The following is an 18,967-nucleotide window of genomic DNA, read 5'->3' as shown; positions in this document are numbered from 1 at the left end:
GGCACCTCTCTGTAAGCGAAAAGCAGGCATGGCAAGAGGACATCCCATCTCCTTTTGAGTTTTTCTGGGAGCCCCATGATCATGCCCTTTAATGTCTTGTTGAATCTCTCAACTAAGCCATTAGTTTGTGGATGGTATGGTGTAGTGAATTTATAAGTCACCCCACACTCATTCCACATGTGCTTTAGGTATGCTGACATGAAGTTGGTACCTCTGTCAGACACCACCTCCTTAGGGAAACCCACTCTGGTAAAGATACCAATGAGGGCCTTGGCTACTGCAGGGGCAGTAGTCGACCTAAGGGGAATAGCTTCAGGATACCTGGTAGCATGATCCACTACTACCAGGATATACATATTTCCTGAGGCTGTGGGAGGTTCCAGTGGACCAACTATGTCCACACCCACTCTTTCAAAGGGAACCCCCACCACTGGAAGTGGAATGAGGGGGGCCTTTGGATGTCCACCTGTCTTACCACTGGCTTGACAGGTGGGGCAGGAGAGGCAAAACTCCTTAACCATGTTGGACATATTGGGCCAGTAGAAGTGGTTGACTAACCTCTCCCACGTCTTGGTTTGTCCCAAATGTCCAGCAAGGGGAATGTCATGGGCCAATGTTAGGATGAACTTCCTGAACAGCTGAGGCACTACCACTCTCCTAGTGGCACCAGGTTTGGGGTCTCTGGCCTCAGTGTACAGGAGTCCATCTTCCCAATAGACCCTATGCGTTCCATTTTTCTTGCCTTTGGACTCTTCAGCAGCTTGCTGCCTAAGGCCTTCAAGAGAGGGACAGGTTTCTTGTCCCTTACACAGCTCCTCCCTTGAGGGTCCCCCTGGGCCTAAGAGCTCAACCTGATAAGGTTCAAGCTCCAAAGGCTCAGTTCCCTCAGAGGGCAGAACTTCTTCCTGAGAAGAGAGGTTCCCTTTCTTTTGCTGTGTTGTAGTTGGTTTCCCAACTGACTTTCCTGTTCTCTTGGTAGGCTGGGCCATTCTTCCAGACTCCAGCTCTACTTGTTCACCCTGTGCCTTGCACTGTGCTCTTGTTTTCACACACACCAGTTCAGGGATACCCAGCATTGCTGCATGGGTTTTTAGTTCTACCTCAGCCCATGCTGAGGACTCCAGGTCATTTCCAAGCAGACAGTCCACTGGGATATTTGAGGAGACCACCACCTGTTTCAGGCCATTGACCCCTCCCCATTCTAAAGTAACCATTGCCATGGGATGTACTTTTCTCTGATTGTCAGCGTTGGTGACTGTGTAAGTTTTTCCAGTCAGGTATTGGCCAGGGGAAACCAGTTTCTCTGTCACCATGGTGACACTGGCACCTGTATCCCTCAGGCCCTCTATTCTAGTCCCATTAATTAAGAGTTGCTGTCTGTATTTTTGCATGTTAGGCGGCCAGACAGCTAGTGTGGCTAAATCCACCCCACCCTCAGAAACTAGAATAGCTTCAGTGTGGACCCTGATTTGCTCTGGGCACACTGTTGATCCCACTTGGAGACTAGCCATACCAGTGTTACCTGGATGGGAGTTTGGAGTGGAACCTTTCTTGGGACAGGCCTTGTCTCCAGTTTGGTGTCCATGCTGTTTACAGCTATGACACCAGGCCTTTTTGGGATCAAAGTTTTTACCCTTGTACCCATTGTTTTGTGAAGAGGCTCTGGGCCCACCCTCCTGTGCAGGTTTTTGGGGGCCTGTAGAAGACTCTTTACTATTTTTAGTTTTGGCTGTCTCATCACCCTTCCCCTGGGGAGTCTTTGTGACCCCTTTCTTTTGGTCACCCCCTGTTGAAGTTTTGGACACCCTTGTCTTGACCCAATGGTCCGCCTTCTTTCCCAATTCTTGGGGAGAAATTGGTCCTAGGTCTACCAGATGCTGATGCAGTTTATCATTGAAACAATTACTTAACAGGTGTTCTTTCACAAATAAATTGTACAGCCCATCATAATTACTTACACCACTGCCTTGAATCCAACCATCTAGTGTTTTCACTGAGTAGTCAACAAAGTCAACCCAGGTCTGGCTCGAGGATTTTTGAGCCCCCCTGAATCTAATCCTGTACTCCTCAGTGGAGAATCCAAAGCCCTCAATCAGGGTACCCTTCATGAGGTCATAAGATTCTGCATCTTGTCCAGAGAGTGTGAGGAGTCTATCCCTACACTTTCCAGTGAACATTTCCCAAAGGAGAGCACCCCAGTGAGATCTGTTCACTTTTCTGGTTACACAAGCCCTCTCAAAAGCTGTGAACCACTTGGTGATGTCATCACCATCTTCAAATTTTGTCACAATCCCTTTGGGGATTTTTAACATGTCAGGAGAATCTCTGACCCTATTTATATTGCTGCCACCATTGATGGGTCCTAGGCCCATCTCTTGTCTTTCCCTTTCTATGGCTAGGAGCTGTCTCTCTAAAGCCAATCTTTTGGCCATCCTGGCTAACAGGAGGTCATCTTCACTGAGAGCATCCTCAGTGATTTCAGAAATGTGGGACCCTCCTGTGAGGGACTCACTATTTCTGACTAACACAGTTGGAGACAGGACTTGAGGGGTCCTGTTCTCCCTATTTAGGACTGGAGGAGGGACATTGGCCTCCAAGTCACTAATTTCTTCCTCTGTGATGTCATCATCAGAGGGGTTGGCTTTTTCAAACTCTGCCAACAGCTCCTGGAGCTGAATTTTGGTAGGTCTGGAGCCAATGGTTATTTTTTTGATATTACAGAGAGACCTTAGCTCCCTCATCTTAAGATGGAGGTAAGGTGTGGTGTCGAGTTCCACCACATTCATCTCTGTATCAGACATTATTTTGCTAAAAGTTGGAAGACTTTTTAAAGAATCTAAAACTGTTTCTAGAATCTAATTTCAAACCTTTAACAAACTTTTAAACTCTAAAAGACAATGCTAAACAGGGACTTAACACACAAGGCCCTAGCAGGACTTTTAAGAATTTAGAAAAATTTTAAATTGCAAAATTGAATTTCTAATGACAATTTTGGAATTTGTCGTGTGATCAGGTATTGGCTGAGTAGTCCAGCAAATGCAAAGTCTTGTACCCCACCGCTGATCCACCAATGTAGGAAGTTGGCTCTGTATGTGCTATTTCAAAGTAAGGAATAGCATGCACAGAGTCCAAGGGTTCCCCTTAGAGGTAAGATAGTGGCAAAAAGAGATAATACTAATGCTCTATTTTGTGGTAGTGTGGTCGAGCAGTAGGCTTATCCAAGGAGTAGTGTTAAGCATTTGTTGTACATACACATAGACAATAAATGAGGTACACACACTCAGAGACAAATCCAGCCAATAGGTTTTTGTATAGAAAAATATCTTTTCTTAATTTATTTTAAGAACCACAGGTTCAAATTCTACATGTAATATCTCATTCGAAAGGTATTGCAGGTAAGTACTTTAGGAACATTAAATCATAAAAATTGCATGTATACTTTTCAAGTTATTGACAAATAGCTGTTTTAAAAGTGGACACTTAGTGCAATTTTCACAGTTCCTAGGGGAGGTAAGTTTTTGTTAGTTTTACCAGGTAAGTAAGACACTTACAGGGTTCAGTTCTTGGTCCAAGGTAGCCCACCGTTGGGGGTTCAGAGCAACCCCTAAGTCACCACACCAGCAGCTCAGGGCCGGTCAGGTGCAGAGTTCAAAGTGGTGCCCAAAAACACCTAGGCTAGAATGGAGAGAAGGGGGTGCCCCGGTTCCGGTCTGCTTGCAGGTAAGTACCCGCGTCTTCGGAGGGCAGACCAGGGGGGGTTTGTAGGGCACCGGGGGGGACACAAGTCCACACAGAAATTTCACCCTCAGCGGCGCGGGGGCGGCCGGGTGCAGTGTAGAAACAAGCGTCGGGTTCGCAATGTTAGTCTATGAGAGATCTCGGGATCTCTTCAGCGCTGCAGGCAGGCAAGGGGGGGATTCCTCGGGGAAACCTCCACTTGGACAAGGGAGAGGGACTCCTGGGGGTCACTTCTCCAGTGAAAGTCCGGTCCTTCAGGTCCTGGGGGCTGCGGGTGCAGGGTCTCTCCCAGGCGTCGGGACTTTAGGTTCAAAGAGTCGCGGTCAGGGGAAGCCTCGGGATTCCCTCTGCAGGCGGCGCTGTGGGGGCTCAGGGGGGACAGGTTTTGGTACTCACAGTATCAGAGTAGTCCTGGGGTCCCGCCTGAGGTGTCGGATCTCCACCAGCCGAGTCGGGGTCGCCGGGTGCAGTGTTGCAAGTCTCACGCTTCTTGCGGGGAGCTTGCAGGGTTCTTTAAAGCTGCTGGAAACAAAGTTGCAGCTTTTCTTGGAGCAGGTCCGCTGTCCTCGGGAGTTTCTTGTCTTTTCGAAGCAGGGGCAGTCCTCGGAGGATGTCGAGGTCGCTGGTCCCTGTGGAAGGCGTCGCTGGAGCAGGATCTTTGGAAGGCAGGAGACAGGCCGGTGAGTTTCTGGAGCCAAGGCAGTTGTCGTCTTCTGGTCTTCCACTGCAGGGGTTTTCAGCTGGGCAGTCCTTCTTCTTGTAGTTGCAGGAATCTAATTTTCTAGGGTTCAGGGTAGCCCTTAAATACTAAATTTAAGGGCGTGTTTAGGTCTGGGGGGGTTAGTAGCCAATGGCTACTAGCCCTGAGGGTGGGTACACCCTCTTTGTGCCTCCTCCCAAGGGGAGGGGGTCACAATCCTAACCCTATTGGGGGAATCCTCCATCTGCAAGATGGAGGATTTCTAAAAGTTAGTCACTTCAGCTCAGGACACCTTAGGGGCTGTCCTGACTGGCCAGTGACTCCTCCTTGTTGCTTTCTTTGTTCCCTCCAGCCTTGCCGCCAAAAGTGGGGGCCGTGGCCGGAGGGGGCGGGCAACTCCACTAAGCTGGAGTGCCCTGCTGGGCTGTGACAAAGGGGTGAGCCTTTGAGGCTCACCGCCAGGTGTCACAGCTCCTGCCTGGGGGAGGTGTTAGCATCTCCACCCAGTGCAGGCTTTGTTACTGGCCTCAGAGTGACAAAGGCACTCTCCCCATGGGGCCAGCAACAGGTCTCTGGTGTGGCAGGCTGCTGGAACTAGGCAGCCTACACAGACAGTCGGTTAAGTTTCAGGGGGCACCTCTAAGGTGCCCTCTGTGGTGTATTTTACAATAAAATGTACACTGGCATCAGTGTGCATTTATTGTGCTGAGAAGTTTGATACCAAACTTCCCAGTTTTCAGTGTAGCCATTATGGTGCTGTGGAGTTCGTGTTTGACAGACTCCCAGACCATATACTCTTATGGCTACCCTGCACTTACAATGTCTAAGGTTTTGTTTAGACACTGTAGGGGTACCATGCTCATGCACTGGTACCCTCACCTATGGTATAGTGCACCCTGCCTTAGGGCTGTAAGGCCTGCTAGAGGGGTGTCTTACCTATACTGCATAGGCAGTGAGAGGCTGGCATGGCACCCTGAGGGGAGTGCCATGTCGACTTACTCGTTTTGTCCTCACTAGCACACACAAGCTGGCAAGCAGTGTGTCTGTGCTGAGTGAGAGGTCTCCAGGGTGGCATAAGACATGCTGCAGCCCTTAGAGACCTTCCTTGGCATCAGGGCCCTTGGTACTAGAAGTACCAGTTACAAGGGACTTATCTGGATGCCAGGGTCTGCCAATTGTGGATACAAAAGTACAGGTTAGGGAAAGAACACTGGTGCTGGGGCCTGGTTAGCAGGCCTCAGCACACTTTCAATTGTAAACATAGCATCAGCAAAGGCAAAAAGTCAGGGGGCAACCATGCCAAGGAGGCATTTCCTTACAGTGTTCATGAAAGGAACGCTTTTTTCAGTGCTCACTGTTGGCGGTGCTAATTCTAAATGTGTGCAAGAGTTTTACGAGGTTTCAATATGATTCCTATAAAACTTTGTAAATCATGAAGAATTACCTGCAGACCCATCTACCGGATAAGCAACAGAGTGCCACTGCAAGGCCACACAAAGGAGGGTGGAGGGGGTGTGCCCAGTGATAGGGGCACGATCCGTGATAGTCCACCAGCCCAAAAGAATACCATTGACTTACTAATGCTGATTCAGCTGTCCGTTCACTCGAATTCCAATAAAGGCCACAACGTATTTAATCAGCCCATTCATCTTCTCAGAGCTACGGGTGCTCACAGATCCAGAGGATTTGGCTCTGGTGGGCAAAACAAAGCTGGGTACAAGAGAAGGGGGGCTCAGGAACAGAAATCATAAGATTCACTTGTCTGATTTCTACGTGGTCAAGAACTACTGACTAACAGCAGCTTCTCCTAGTTACCTCTGGTCAGAGAACAGAGCCAAAGTTCTGCATGTTGTTTCTGGAGGCTACCTGGGACTCACACAGGGTTTCTGTAGCAAGGGCAGAGTTGGGGCCTAAGGATGCTCATTGACAACAAAGATGAAAAAGGATTTCTCTGTGTCCCTGCAAGGTAGACAGAGGTTAGCTTTTTCTCCTGCAGTGTCTGGGTGACCTTGTGTCTTGGAATGGTTCACACATGAATGGCCCAACAGGAACCTCAAAGCGAGCTGGGCTGATTAATTCCTTCTTCCAAATAGGCTTTCCTCTATACGGTGTGGCCCTGGCTTTCAGCACCAGGCAAGACTCTCCTTGTGAAGAAGATCCAGCAGCACCTACCTGCAGGATACACGTCCAAGACCTGGCACTAACCTGGCAGGGGGCACCAATCAAGCAGACCTGCTTCCTGGAACTCAACGCTCCTCAACTGTGCTGGTGCACAGCTCCTTTTTGGCCATGAGGGACTGTGGAACACAGCATGGTCAAGCTCACCATCTTTTGTATAATTCACATTTTAGATAGCTCCTAAAATGAAACATTGCAACTTACTCCATAGCAAAGTTTATGGACAATCTAGTCTTTTGGCTGGGATAGTTCTAAACAGGCTAGGGGCTGATTTGTAAGAGTTTAGACAGCAAACCATCTCTCTCGTATGAGCAAATCAGGGGCAAACAGGGGGAAGAGCTGGGAGTTCTGATTGGGAGATGGCAGCAAGCCGCAAAGGGAAGAGGCCCTGACACCCTTACCCAAAGACATTGTATCCCTCTACTGCCTAACCACAGGAATAATGGGTAGGAGCAATGCACAAAGGGGAAGCCCCAGGTCAATAGAGGCCTGTACAACCCCTCACAAAGCCCTCCATTTCAGGCCACATTACACATGTGGAACCAAAACAGAGTCCACCATGCACTCTTCCAGATGTACAACAGTCTACACATGTAAGTTATGACAAGGCACAAACCATACACACACACACACACCTTTCACACATACCCAAATCGTAGCAAATAAAGACCAAAATAAGGAAGACTAACAGAAACCTTTACACTAGGGTGGGTAGTGGGCATCTCTTCCTGAAGTACAAGTTACATAAAAATGACTGTCCCTTTAATAAGAACGCTGCCAACTGCTGCGGTTCCACAAAGGCCAGTTAGAGAGGACATAGGTAACTCTCTAAAAAAAGAAGTGTTCTTTGGATCGCCGTGGATCAAACAGCACCACTTAGGTGTCCCAGTCCATTTTAATATAGAGGTCATCACTGAGTTCGCTTGACTGTTGGGCTGCCTAGGCAAAACAAAAATAGACTGTACAGAGAAAATGACGCATGCCAGAGGAGCACACTCTCTATAGCCATTCACATAACTGTCTTAACACTGCACAAAATGGCACATTTGTAATTTTTCGCCAGTACCATGTATAAAATGTCCAAATAGCATTTTTGCTTTTCAACTCCGTTGACTCACATTCTCAGAACTACCTCCCTTGCTTGATAGAAAAGATAGCTGGATTCGTAGATCCCAAATTATACTGGATATAGTGGTGTTCAGTAGCTGCTATATAAAATGGACAATTCCCACACAAGGCACAATGGTATTACACAAAGGGACGCAGACGCTCTTGCGGTCCTTCTGTAATACTGGCAACACTGGTAACACTGGTGCATATGTAGCACCAGCACTATCATGAGAGGGCATTCCCTCATCTGCATGGGGGCATGCCCCTCCCCCCACAAACAAATGAGGGAATCTCCTTGCGCCTGTGCCGTTTTATAGGCGCGGGTGCATATACAAACAGGCTATTAGGAGATGCACTCACTTTAGAGATCATACTAAAAGCAGCTGAGGTGAGGGACAGGGGGGAGGGGGGACGGGGGGAGGTGGCAGAGACTTCTAAGGTATCCCCCTGCAGGCAGATGCAGTCACTTATTGCACTTGCCTGCAGGGGCCTCTCTCTCCCACTAGTTAAAGTGCAGGTGGCATGCCACTTCATATGTCACTGAATGTGCTGCCCCCTAGGGCTGCATAGGTTTGCGGCTGTCCTGAGTGCAGTGCATTCACTGTAGGTGCACTGGCCCCGTTTGTGCCTGGCGCATGTATTGAAAGGTGCACCATGGCACAAACAGGTAAAGCGCTCCCCATGAGAATCAATCCAGGTAATGCATTCATTCCCAGCACTAGTTGGTTACACCTTGAATGAGCCAACCCATCCCTCACTATTTAAATGTGAATATTCCAACTAAGTTCATCTGTGCAAAAGGCACACGGACCGCTGGGTGTGTCTATTCCACACTTAAATTATTGCAGTGGATGGAGTTTGCCATCCTTCCTACTGGTTAAGGTCTAGGCCACTCAGGGTCCTCCTTTCTTACCCTCCTCACTACTCTTCCGCTGGGATTATGAATTGGGGTTCACCCAGCTGCCTGAGCCACCAGGTTAGGATGTTTAGTCAGAAAATCAGCATAATCCTGGCTCAGTCTAATGCCCAGCTACCTTACTCTTTACCGGTGGACAGGAGCAGGGCTTAGACAAAGTGCCCATCAATGTATCGGTCAGGGCCTCTTTAAAAGGGAGCAGGGTCTCAGAGGTTGCATAATGACTTCAAAAAGTATTGATTAGCTGTGTTGACAGACTTGATGGCAGTTTGTCTTTAGAAGGATGGAGGAAGGGTCACCTACTTATGCCATTGTGGTGATTGCAATGCTGTGGCTAAGTTTCTTGGTATGTGGTACTGTAGTGAATAAAAAGACAAACCAAAATAATGATCATAAAATGGTACTTACTTCGTTAATAATAATCTTCATAAAGGGAAAAATCACTCTGATATTGGTTGCATTCCTTAGCAACTGATAGCAACGATGCACGAATAATTCTTTTGATGAGTTTGTTTTAATCTGCAACTTACTCCAAATGAAGATCAAGTCCCTGGAAAACAAATAATAGAAAGTTGCACTGAGAATTACCATTCTTTGTATCACAAAATATATAAGTTAGGACACGCACTGTGTACTTTTTTTTTTTAATTTAGTCAAATGTAGCATACAGTGTTTCAATTTGTTTTGTAAATAATTCCAAAACAATGAGTGATCCTAAAAAGGCTGAGTGGTCTATACTAGACCAGCTAGATTTGTGTTATGGAGGCAGGCTTGTGAGAGCAATTTTACTATATACTATATGGAAACCGCTAATAATGTTCTTAGAGCATTTGTCACTTGTATATTCAAGGTCCTCACATTTTTGGCACTCTATGAGCATAAGTTTCCACAAACTCAAGTGGGCTTTACAGCAGAGCAATTTGAGTGACATCTGGAAACCACAAGTGAATGTTCACAGACATGTGATGTATCCGAAAGGTTCTACAATAAAGGGATCACCTCCTTCAAAAAGGTGTCAATTATGTAGCACACCTGTGTCAGACGTGGGATGTTAGAGTAATCTCTATATCATACACTGGTTCTGTCCTTCATCAAAAACACTATTACTGGGGTATAGTACTGCATAGGCTGTTGACGTCCCACGAATTTCACTGAGCCCTGCCCGGTCCATTATACTTCAATGAAGTTCCTGAATACATATGAAAAAAAACAGTTCCGCAGTTGATGATAACAACAGAAAACCCTTTGGTAGGAAAGCCCAAATGAATTCTGCAGCTTGGAGAACACCTGTCCTGTACCACAAGAGTCAAGCTGCTCAATTACTCTGTATAGCTAATTATCCTTCCCCTGAGCTCCCCTGCAAACCTCTACACCACTTTTAATAACTTCAGGAGGTGTTATGCTGTTCCTACTTCGGTAATAGGACTGCATGTGTAGGACGGCAGCACTTTAGAGTGTGGGAGATTGAGTGTGATCCACACTATTAGCAGCTGTCAGCCTAGCTCCTGGCTAGCACACAGCGCCTCGCCCAAAACTCCAAACCCACTCGGGTATGAGGTGATTATGGCAACCTGAACATGACACGCCCACTCACCAGGGAAGCCGTGGAAACAGATCGTACCACTTTTACATGGCCAATGTCAAAGAAGTTCAATTTTCAAACACCTTACATACGAGTCCCACTATGTTACATATGTTGTGGGCCTGTCCTGTGCTGTCCTCTTACTGAGCACAGATCCGGGCCGCACTGGCAGAATTGACCGAGCAAGATTACTGGCAGTCGGCAGAACACTATATTCTAGGCTTAGTCACAAGACCAAAGGAGCTAAACTGGTGACACGCTTTGGAGATCGGGTGCTTTTACTGGCTAAGTGACTCTTCACAAGGCACTGAAAAGCCTCAGCGGTGCCCTTGGTCTCCTAGTGGAGGGAGGAGGTAGAGCGATGGGGGTGGCAGAGAGTGGCACATTTCACCAGGAAGAGTACTGCAGCCTATGGAAAAGCCCCATAGAAATGGAATGGGACGCACTTTTGGAATCTTTAGGAGCCCAGAAGGCTAAGGACAACTAATCTAAAATCCTAACCCCCACGTCTGTGTGATGTAATGCTCATGTCGTACAGACTCCAGCACTCCGCCCTGCGAACACACCCCGACACAATGTTTCTAGGCCTGGGCTGATGTCCAAGCCACATACTACCACAGTCATTGTCATACAGCCAACTCCATGCGCCCACAGGTTACATGTCCACATCACTACTATCCCTCATCGACAGCATATGACGGAATGAATACCCACGTTGACAATGTCAGGGACAGGGAGTAGGGGTTATTTATTTAAGTTTATAGTTTTAATTACAGACATTTCAATGGCACATTCTAGAATGCGTTTTTCCACTGTATCATTAATCCTATTGTAACAAAAAATATGTGTGATGCCTTCAGCTATGTATGATGTCATAATTCAATAGTATTTACTGGATGGTGTTCCTTGATTACATATTGAAAATGTAATAAAGTGTGTGTTAAAAAAAACACCTCATGAGTCTCAGTTCCTTCAAACGGACCATGACCTTCCATCTTGAAGTTATGATTCATTTTACCCAATGAATCAAGTTTTATCAGTATTTTATAAAAATTCCTACCAATATGACAGGGTTGGGGAACACAGCCAGGGCAGATTTTATTTGCAACAAAGCTACCAGGTCTTTGACTATACGGCCACTGTAAGTCACACAAGTAACTAGATCGGAGTTAGCGCGAAAGACACATCTATGCAATCTTTCTTTTTATTGGCTTCAGATTACAATATCTGCATTTCTCTAAGCCTTTGAAAAATAACTACAACAGATGGGCAGCAGTAGCGCAAAAAAATAAGCGCACCCATATAAACATTGATCCCAATTCAGTCCCACCTTTTTGGGCTGTGGTATGCACGTTATTTGGATCATAATTACACTGACCCATGTGTGCTTCAAATATCTAAAGAATGTGCTCCTCTTTTTAGGATTCATCAGGCCATTGACAGTGAGTGTTAACATTTTCAGATTGCATAGAGATCCGTCTGATAAGGTTTATCATCCCTTTTGACTATTGATTTGCATTTTTCCCCATGCTACCCTCTTTCATGCCCTCTTAAATCTCAACCAAAGACAAGCTCATCCTTGCAGAAAAGGACAGCACAGAGGTCCAATGCCCCACCCACCTCATTGCTCCTCCCTCCTCTCAATCAACTGTAGAATATAGAGGACATTCAGGTGGGTGTCGAGAAGTGACCTGTCTGAACACCCTCCATACACTCACCTTATCCCATTCTATGCTGTTAACCCTTCATAGAACCAATATTGTCTGAGCAGTAGACCTCTCAATTAGAAAGTAGATCTGACAGCTAGCAGAAAACTAGTGAAGTTCTCAAAAAAGCACAAAAAAAAATAATAATAATAATAGGTTGCATTAACAGGAATTTACACACCAATCCTAGTGTATCCCCCCTCCACCTTCAATCGTTATACGAAACCTCAGGATCTGATCAGTCTCATATAGCACCTAGAAGGTGCCTTCCCAATTGATTTTCAGATAAGAAATACAGTTTTTAGAGGTTGGAACACAAAGTTTTATGAATTAGTGTAAAACAGGTTCATCATCTTTTGCCTTTTTGCAGCTTCAAATCCAAATAAAGAGAAAAAAGTTTAACTTGCAGAAATCACTATGCATCTCTTTACCCTCACCTACACTGGGGTATTTTGTAAATAGAAAGTCCTTTTGAAAACACCACCAGAAAAAGTGACCACCCTCCACGTTTTGGCCATGGGAAATTATCAGGTGTGGAAGAGGAAATAATTCTCCATGCTTGAGCTGTGCCTGGACTCCCAGTGCATGATCTCTTTTCTTCTCCTATAACAAACTACTGTAGCAACTCTGCTACCTAACTGATGTGTTTATCCATTCTAGGGCCAGATACAACTCTTTCTGAACCCTCAGATATTCCTACAACCCTCAGGTTTACCTATAGGAAATATTTCCTAAACCTTCACATTTACTTTCTAATATTTTGTATTAACTTTCCTGACTGCTACCTTCTGCATGAACAGCAACTTCAAGATTAGTAATTCACTCTTTTGCACTTCCACATCACTCAGACACTGTCCCCAATCTTATCATTAAGCTTATTCACTTTCTTGTTTAACACCCTGCATGGGTCTGCATTGTTGTACGCTCTATAACTTGCCCAGAATGGCCTTGAGTACACGTAAAGCAGAAAACTCTTCACATTGAGCTGAAAATAATAATAAAACCATCATTACCCACAGACCAACATTATAGGCCACTTTCACTGAAGGCTTACTTCTTTTTGGTGTTTTTTTGTTTAGTCATCTATGCTGGACTCTTCTTAGTTGCTCATGTCAAGATAAACAGTGGAATAGAGGAACAAAAAATATCCTAGCATTTAGCAGGTGTACTAGCCTCGTTCTGAGGAAGTGGAGAAGAGGATTACTCGAAAGTCTGTCTTCAGCTTCTTGTGGTAGAAGAGAAGCGGCTCTGATGTGTAGTGGGAGGTTCAATCTATGGTTCAGGAGCAATGTATGAGAAGTTTCGGTCTCCGGCTCTATTCTGTGTATGAGTGGGATATGCGAAATAGGAGTCCGGCTGAGTGGAGATGTCTGGCTGGTTGATGGAAGGCGATGCCACTGTTCATGAAGTTCAGGCATGTGGTTTGCACTGCTCTTAATGCGTGGGCGAGGAGTCTGAACTGAGCATGCCTGTGTACTGGGAGCCAGTGGAGCTCCTGGAGGTGTGGTGTAGAGTGAGACCGAAATGGAAGGTTGAGTATGAGCTGCTCTTAGAACATTTGTGCTGCCTTGCGAAACAATTCACATTCCTGGAGGATGTGCTACACACCAGTGCTCGAAAGCAAACTACATTTCCCAAGCATCTGCTGAACTTTCATGCTGTTTGAAATGGCCGCCACAATCTTGAAAGTTATTGAGTACAAGATTTTTCCTGATTTAGACTGCCCTTGGTAGACAACCAGATTCTTTGTTGCTGGTGCCAGGACCTTGCTACCAAAACTTGTGACAACCTCAGGGACTGTTTTCCTTTTGCAAGCTGAAAGTGAACAGAAAAGTATTCTAAATATTTAAGCTGTGTTTTAAAAATTAACTTTAACAGTATGAAGTACTGATTCTGAATTTACCTTCAGGGAGTACTGAAGAAAACGTTACTTACCTTCAGTAACAATCTTTGTGATGAATACTCCATCTACCTGTAGATCACTCACAAGTGAATATCTCCTCCTTGCACCCCACCCCGGCATCAGACTGAATACAGATTTTTATTTTCTGTATCACTCCACTGCATCTATAAGGGGCACTAGCATGAATTCACCACTGGAAACTGCGTCCTGGGGATGTCACTGGAGCCATAAAGCTCTCACAACAGTCACTGATGTCTGTTCATGCCCACCTTTTTCCATGCCTTATGAGAATGAGGCAAGAACAACACTGACTAATACAATGCAGAAAATCTAACTTGGAACCTTATACGGTGAGACCTAATAATCCTCTTTCAGAAAGAGAAGGCGGTAGAGTTGGTGAGGAATCCACCAACAGTATCCACCAGAAAAAAAAACATTACTGATGGTAAGCAACAACTTATTCCACCAGATAAGTCTACCTGCAGATTCCCAACATGTGAAAATATGACAGAGCAGTACCTCCTTAGACAATCGTTCTAAAGGAATGGCTAGAAGTCAGTAGGGGGTGGAAGCGGATAAAAAGTAGGAAGGGTTGTAGGCTGCCCAAGATGGAAAGAAGAAACCAGCTTTGAAAGAAGAAATGCCCTTCTACAGAGACCTACTTTGGTCTGAAAGAAACATGTGAAAGGTGGTTTGACGCTCTCACTATCTGCATCTCACTGACATCTAGCCACTCATGGTCAGCAAGCTGACAAATAAATAGACTATTAGCTCTGTGTAAGGAAATGCCTCCTTGGCATGGTTACCCCCTGACTTTTTGCCTTTGCTGATGCTATGTTTTGAATTGAAAGTGTGCTGAGGCCTGCTAACCAGGCCCCAGCACCAGTGTTCTTTCCCTAACCTGTACTTTTGATTCCACAATTGGCACACCCTGGCATCCAGATAAGTCCCTTGTAAGTGGTATCCCTGGTACCAAGGGCCCTGATGCCATGGAAGGTCTCTAAGGGCTGCAGCATGTCTTATGCCACCCTGGAGACCCCTCACTCAGCACAGACACACTGCTTGCCAGCTTGTGTGTGCTGGTGAGAACAAAACGAGTAAGTCGACATGGCACTCCCCTCAGGGTGCCATGCCAGCCTCTCACTGCCTATGCAGGTATAGATAAGTCACCCCTCTAGTAGGCCTTACAGCCCTAAGGCAGGGTGCACTATACCATAGGTGAGGGCACCAGTGCATGAGCACTGTGCCCCTACAGTGTCTAAGCAATACCTTAGACATTGTAAGTGCAGGGTAGCCGTAAGAGTATATGGTCTGGGAGTCTGTTTTACACGAACTCCACAGCACCATAATGGCTACACTGAAAACTGGGAAGTTTGGTATCAAACTTCTCAGCACAATAAATGCACACTGATGCCAGTGTACATTTTATTGTAAAATACACCACAGAGGGCACCTTAGAGGTGCCCCCTGAAACCTTAACCGACTATCTGTGTAGGCTGACTGGTTCCAGCAGCCTGCCACAACCGAGACATGTTGCTGGCCCCATGGGGAGAGTGCCTTTGTCACTCTGAGGCCAGTAACAAAGCCTGCACTGGGTGGAGATGCTAACACCTCCCCCAGGCAGAAGCTGTAACACCTGGCGGTGAGCCTCAAAGGCTCACCCCTTTGTCACAGCACTGCAGGACACTCCAGCTAGTGGAGTTGCCCGCCCCCTCCGGCCACGGCCCCCACTTTTGGTGGCAAGGCTGGAGGAAACAAAGAAAACAACAAGGAGGAGTCACTGGCCAGTCAGGACAGCCCCTAAGGTGTCCTGAGCTGAAGTGACTCTAACTTTTAGAAATCCTCCATCTTGCAGATGGAGGATTCCCCCAATAGGATTAGGGATGTGACCCCCTCCCCTGGGGAGGAGGCACAAAGAGGGTGTACCCACCCTCAGGGCTAGTAGCCATTGGCTACTAACCCCCCCAGACCTAAACACACCCTTAAATTTAGTATTTAAGGGCTCCCCTGAACCTAAGAATTTAGATTCCTGAAACTACAAGAAGAAGAGGACTGCTGAGCTGAAAAACCCCTGCAGAGGAAGAACAGAAGACACCAACTGCCTTGGCCCCAGACTTACCGGCCTGTCTCCTGCCTTCCAAAGAAACCTGCTCCAGCGACGCTTTCCAAGGGACCAGCGACCTCTGAATCCTCTGAGGACTGCCCTGCTTCGAGAAAGACAAGAAACTCCCGAGGACCGCGGCCCTGCTCCAAAAGAACTGCAACTTTGTTTCAAGTAGCAGATTTAAAGACCCCTGCAACTCCCCGCAAGAAGCGTGAGACTTGCAACACTGCACCCGGCGACCCCGACTCGACTGGTGGAGAAACAACGCTTCAGGGAGGACCCTCCGGCGACTCTCCGACTGTGAGTAACCAAAGTTGTCCCCCCTGAGCCCCCACAGCGACACCTGCAGAGGGAATCCCGAGGCTCCCCCTGACCGCGACTGCCTGAACTCCATTTCCCGACGGCTGGAAAAGACCCTGCACCCGCAGCCCCCAGCACCTAAAGGAACGGAACTCCTGTGCAGGAGTGACCCCCAGGAGGCCCTCTCCCTTGCCCAGGTGGTGGCTACCCCGAGGAGCCCCCCCCCTTGCCTGCATCGCTGAAGAGACCCCTTGGTCTCTCATTGAAAACCATTACAAACCCGACACGTGTTTGCACACTGCACCCGGCCGCCCCAGTGCCGCTGAGGGTGTACTTTTTGTGCTGACTTGTGTCCCCCCCGGTGCCCTACAAAACCCCCCTGGTCTGCCCTCCGAAGACGCGGGTACTTACCTGCTGGCAGACTGGAACCGGGGCACCCCCTTCTCTCCATTGAAGCCTATGTGTTTTGGGCACCTCTTTGACCTTTGCACCTGACCGGCCCTGAGCTGCTGATGTGATAACTTTGGGGTTGCTCTGAACCACCAACGGTGGGCTACCTTGGACCAAAAACTGAAACCTGTAAGTGACTTACTTACCTGTTAAAACTAACAATACTTTACCTCCCCCAGGAACTGTGAAAATTGCACTGTGTCCACTTTTAAAACAGCTTATTGTGTTTTATGTAAAAAGTATACATGCTAATGAAATGATTCAAAGTTCCTAAAGTACTTACCTGCAATACCTTTCAAATGAGATATTACATGTAAAATTTGAACCTGTGGTTCTTAAAATAAACTAAGAAAATATATTTTTCTATAACAAAACCTATTGGCTGGATTTGTCTCCGAGTGTGTGTTCCTCATTTATTGCCTGTGTGTATGTACAACAAATGCTTAACACTACTCCTTGAGTAAGCCTACTGCTCGACCACACTACCACAAAATAGAGCATTACTATTATCTCTTTTTGCCACTATCTTACCTCTAAGGGGAACCCTTGGACTCTGTGCATGCTATTCCTTAGAGCCAACTTCCTACACTCCGGTTTTCAGTTAACCAATAAAATAGTAAGTGACAGGCTAGATTACAAGATGATGGACCCAGACTCAGAGGCTCAATGATTCTCTACAGAGAAGGTGCATCCCTACTCCTCCACGCACATTGACATACCACGTCACAGTCACACTGTACATCAAGGTCTGAATAGACTGTCTGGGAAGGGAAGAGCACTTTGAGTGCTAGCCAAATTGCCCTCTGGTCAAGTAGGTTGATGGGAAGAACCTACTACTACAGAGACTTGGCCTCTGATCCCAAACTCCCCCAGATGAGCACCCACACACAAGGGTGGATGTACCAATTACTACTATGGTCCCTGCTTGAGAAAGGTGCCCCTCCACTGACCACCAGTTAACTCTACTGCTGTGTCCCTGAAGATCACAATGGAGTCTACCAGATCTTCTAAATGCTAGAATCTCTGCTTAGCACGGTACCACTGGAGAGATCGCCTGTGCGTATGTGACCAGGTGTTGCGGAAGAAAACAGACTTAGCAGATGCAAGACCATCAGGACTGAAATCAGAGCTCCTCCCATAAACACAGAAATCCTGACCCATATGTCCTGGGTCTTCTGAGGTGGAGCAAAGGCTAGGTGCGATGAGTCAGGTAATGTCCTTCTAAACAGAAGACGCAGAGAAGGCTCCAGGTGAGACTTATGCTAATTGATGGAAACACTCAACTGAAATGGCAAAAATGCCATTACCTGCAAGTGATGAGATGCCATCCACAGAAACCTGGCTGTTAGCAGCCAGTGGTCCAGATAAGGTACTAACTAAATCCTCAACTTCCAACGATTCCCAGTGGTTGACGTCATCACCTTTATGAAGACAACTGATCAAAGTCCGAATGGGAGCACCATGAACTGAGTGCGTGGATCCCACCTCAAAACACCTTTCCTCTATGACTGCAGGAATATTATATGAAAGTTCACGTCCTGCTGACCCAGGGACACCATCTAGTCTTCCTCTTCAGCGAAAGAAGGGTAGGGAATACCCACTTTCTATCACATGAATTACCCATTCATCCCATGTTTTGCCATTCCAGGCTGGTAGAAAGAGGGATACCTGGTCTCCCACGGGGCAGACTTGCTGCTTTATAGACAAGCTTAAGATGCTTCCCAGCTGGTGCTAGGAAGAGGACGATGTGGAGTAAAATGATTATCAAGATTAAGATATTATTAATTATTAAGATTGGCATCCTCTGCCTTTTCCACTGTTCCTATAATGGTGGACAAAGGGGTTTACTGTTGTTGCAGGACTTATGCTGTCTGGAAACCTTTGGAGACCCTACAGAATTTCCAGAGACAAATTCATTTTATGATGTTTGCAGCACTAAAGATAGTGCTTTTGCCCAGCCTGTTTTGAAATGTACCGGGGCAGTGTTTGCCTTCTCCCCAAAATGTTGGTCACCATTGAATTGCATACCTATTAAGGTGGCTTCAACATAACCCAAAGATCTTGTGGATCTAAGCCAGGCATTGGGTCACAAATGACCCCACTTCTGTGGCCACAGAAACTAAAGTGTCAAGCTTGCCTCTATAATGCGCTTGGGTGCCTCCTGTTTATATGGGTTGACCTCCATAAAATGGTTCTTTAAATAATCTGTGAAAGTGGTTCTTAACCTGTGGTCTGTGGATCCATGGGGGCCCGCAACCCCTTCTAAGGGGGTTTGCAACT

The 18,967-nt window shown here is 46.7% G+C and overlaps 1 protein-coding gene across 3 annotated transcripts in view; it reads right to left on the bottom strand.

Annotated features, from left to right (window-relative positions):
- The window catches only part of ZNF654 (zinc finger protein 654), a 232,672-nt gene that overhangs the window by 21,937 nt on the left and 191,768 nt on the right, over positions 1-18,967 (bottom strand). For all 3 annotated transcript variants that reach the window (XM_069204539.1, XM_069204540.1, XM_069204541.1), the window contains exon 7: positions 9,051-9,192. In XM_069204539.1, the coding sequence (XP_069060640.1) occupies positions 9,051-9,192 (142 nt within the window). The remainder of the gene's footprint in view (positions 1-9,050; positions 9,193-18,967) is intronic.

The sequence above is a fragment of the Pleurodeles waltl genome, chromosome 8 (assembly GCF_031143425.1).
Source record: "Pleurodeles waltl isolate 20211129_DDA chromosome 8, aPleWal1.hap1.20221129, whole genome shotgun sequence".
Classification (NCBI taxonomy): domain Eukaryota; kingdom Metazoa; phylum Chordata; class Amphibia; order Caudata; family Salamandridae; genus Pleurodeles; species Pleurodeles waltl.
The sequence above is the reverse complement of the archived record's forward strand: the minus strand, read 5'-3'. Positions and strand labels throughout refer to the sequence as shown.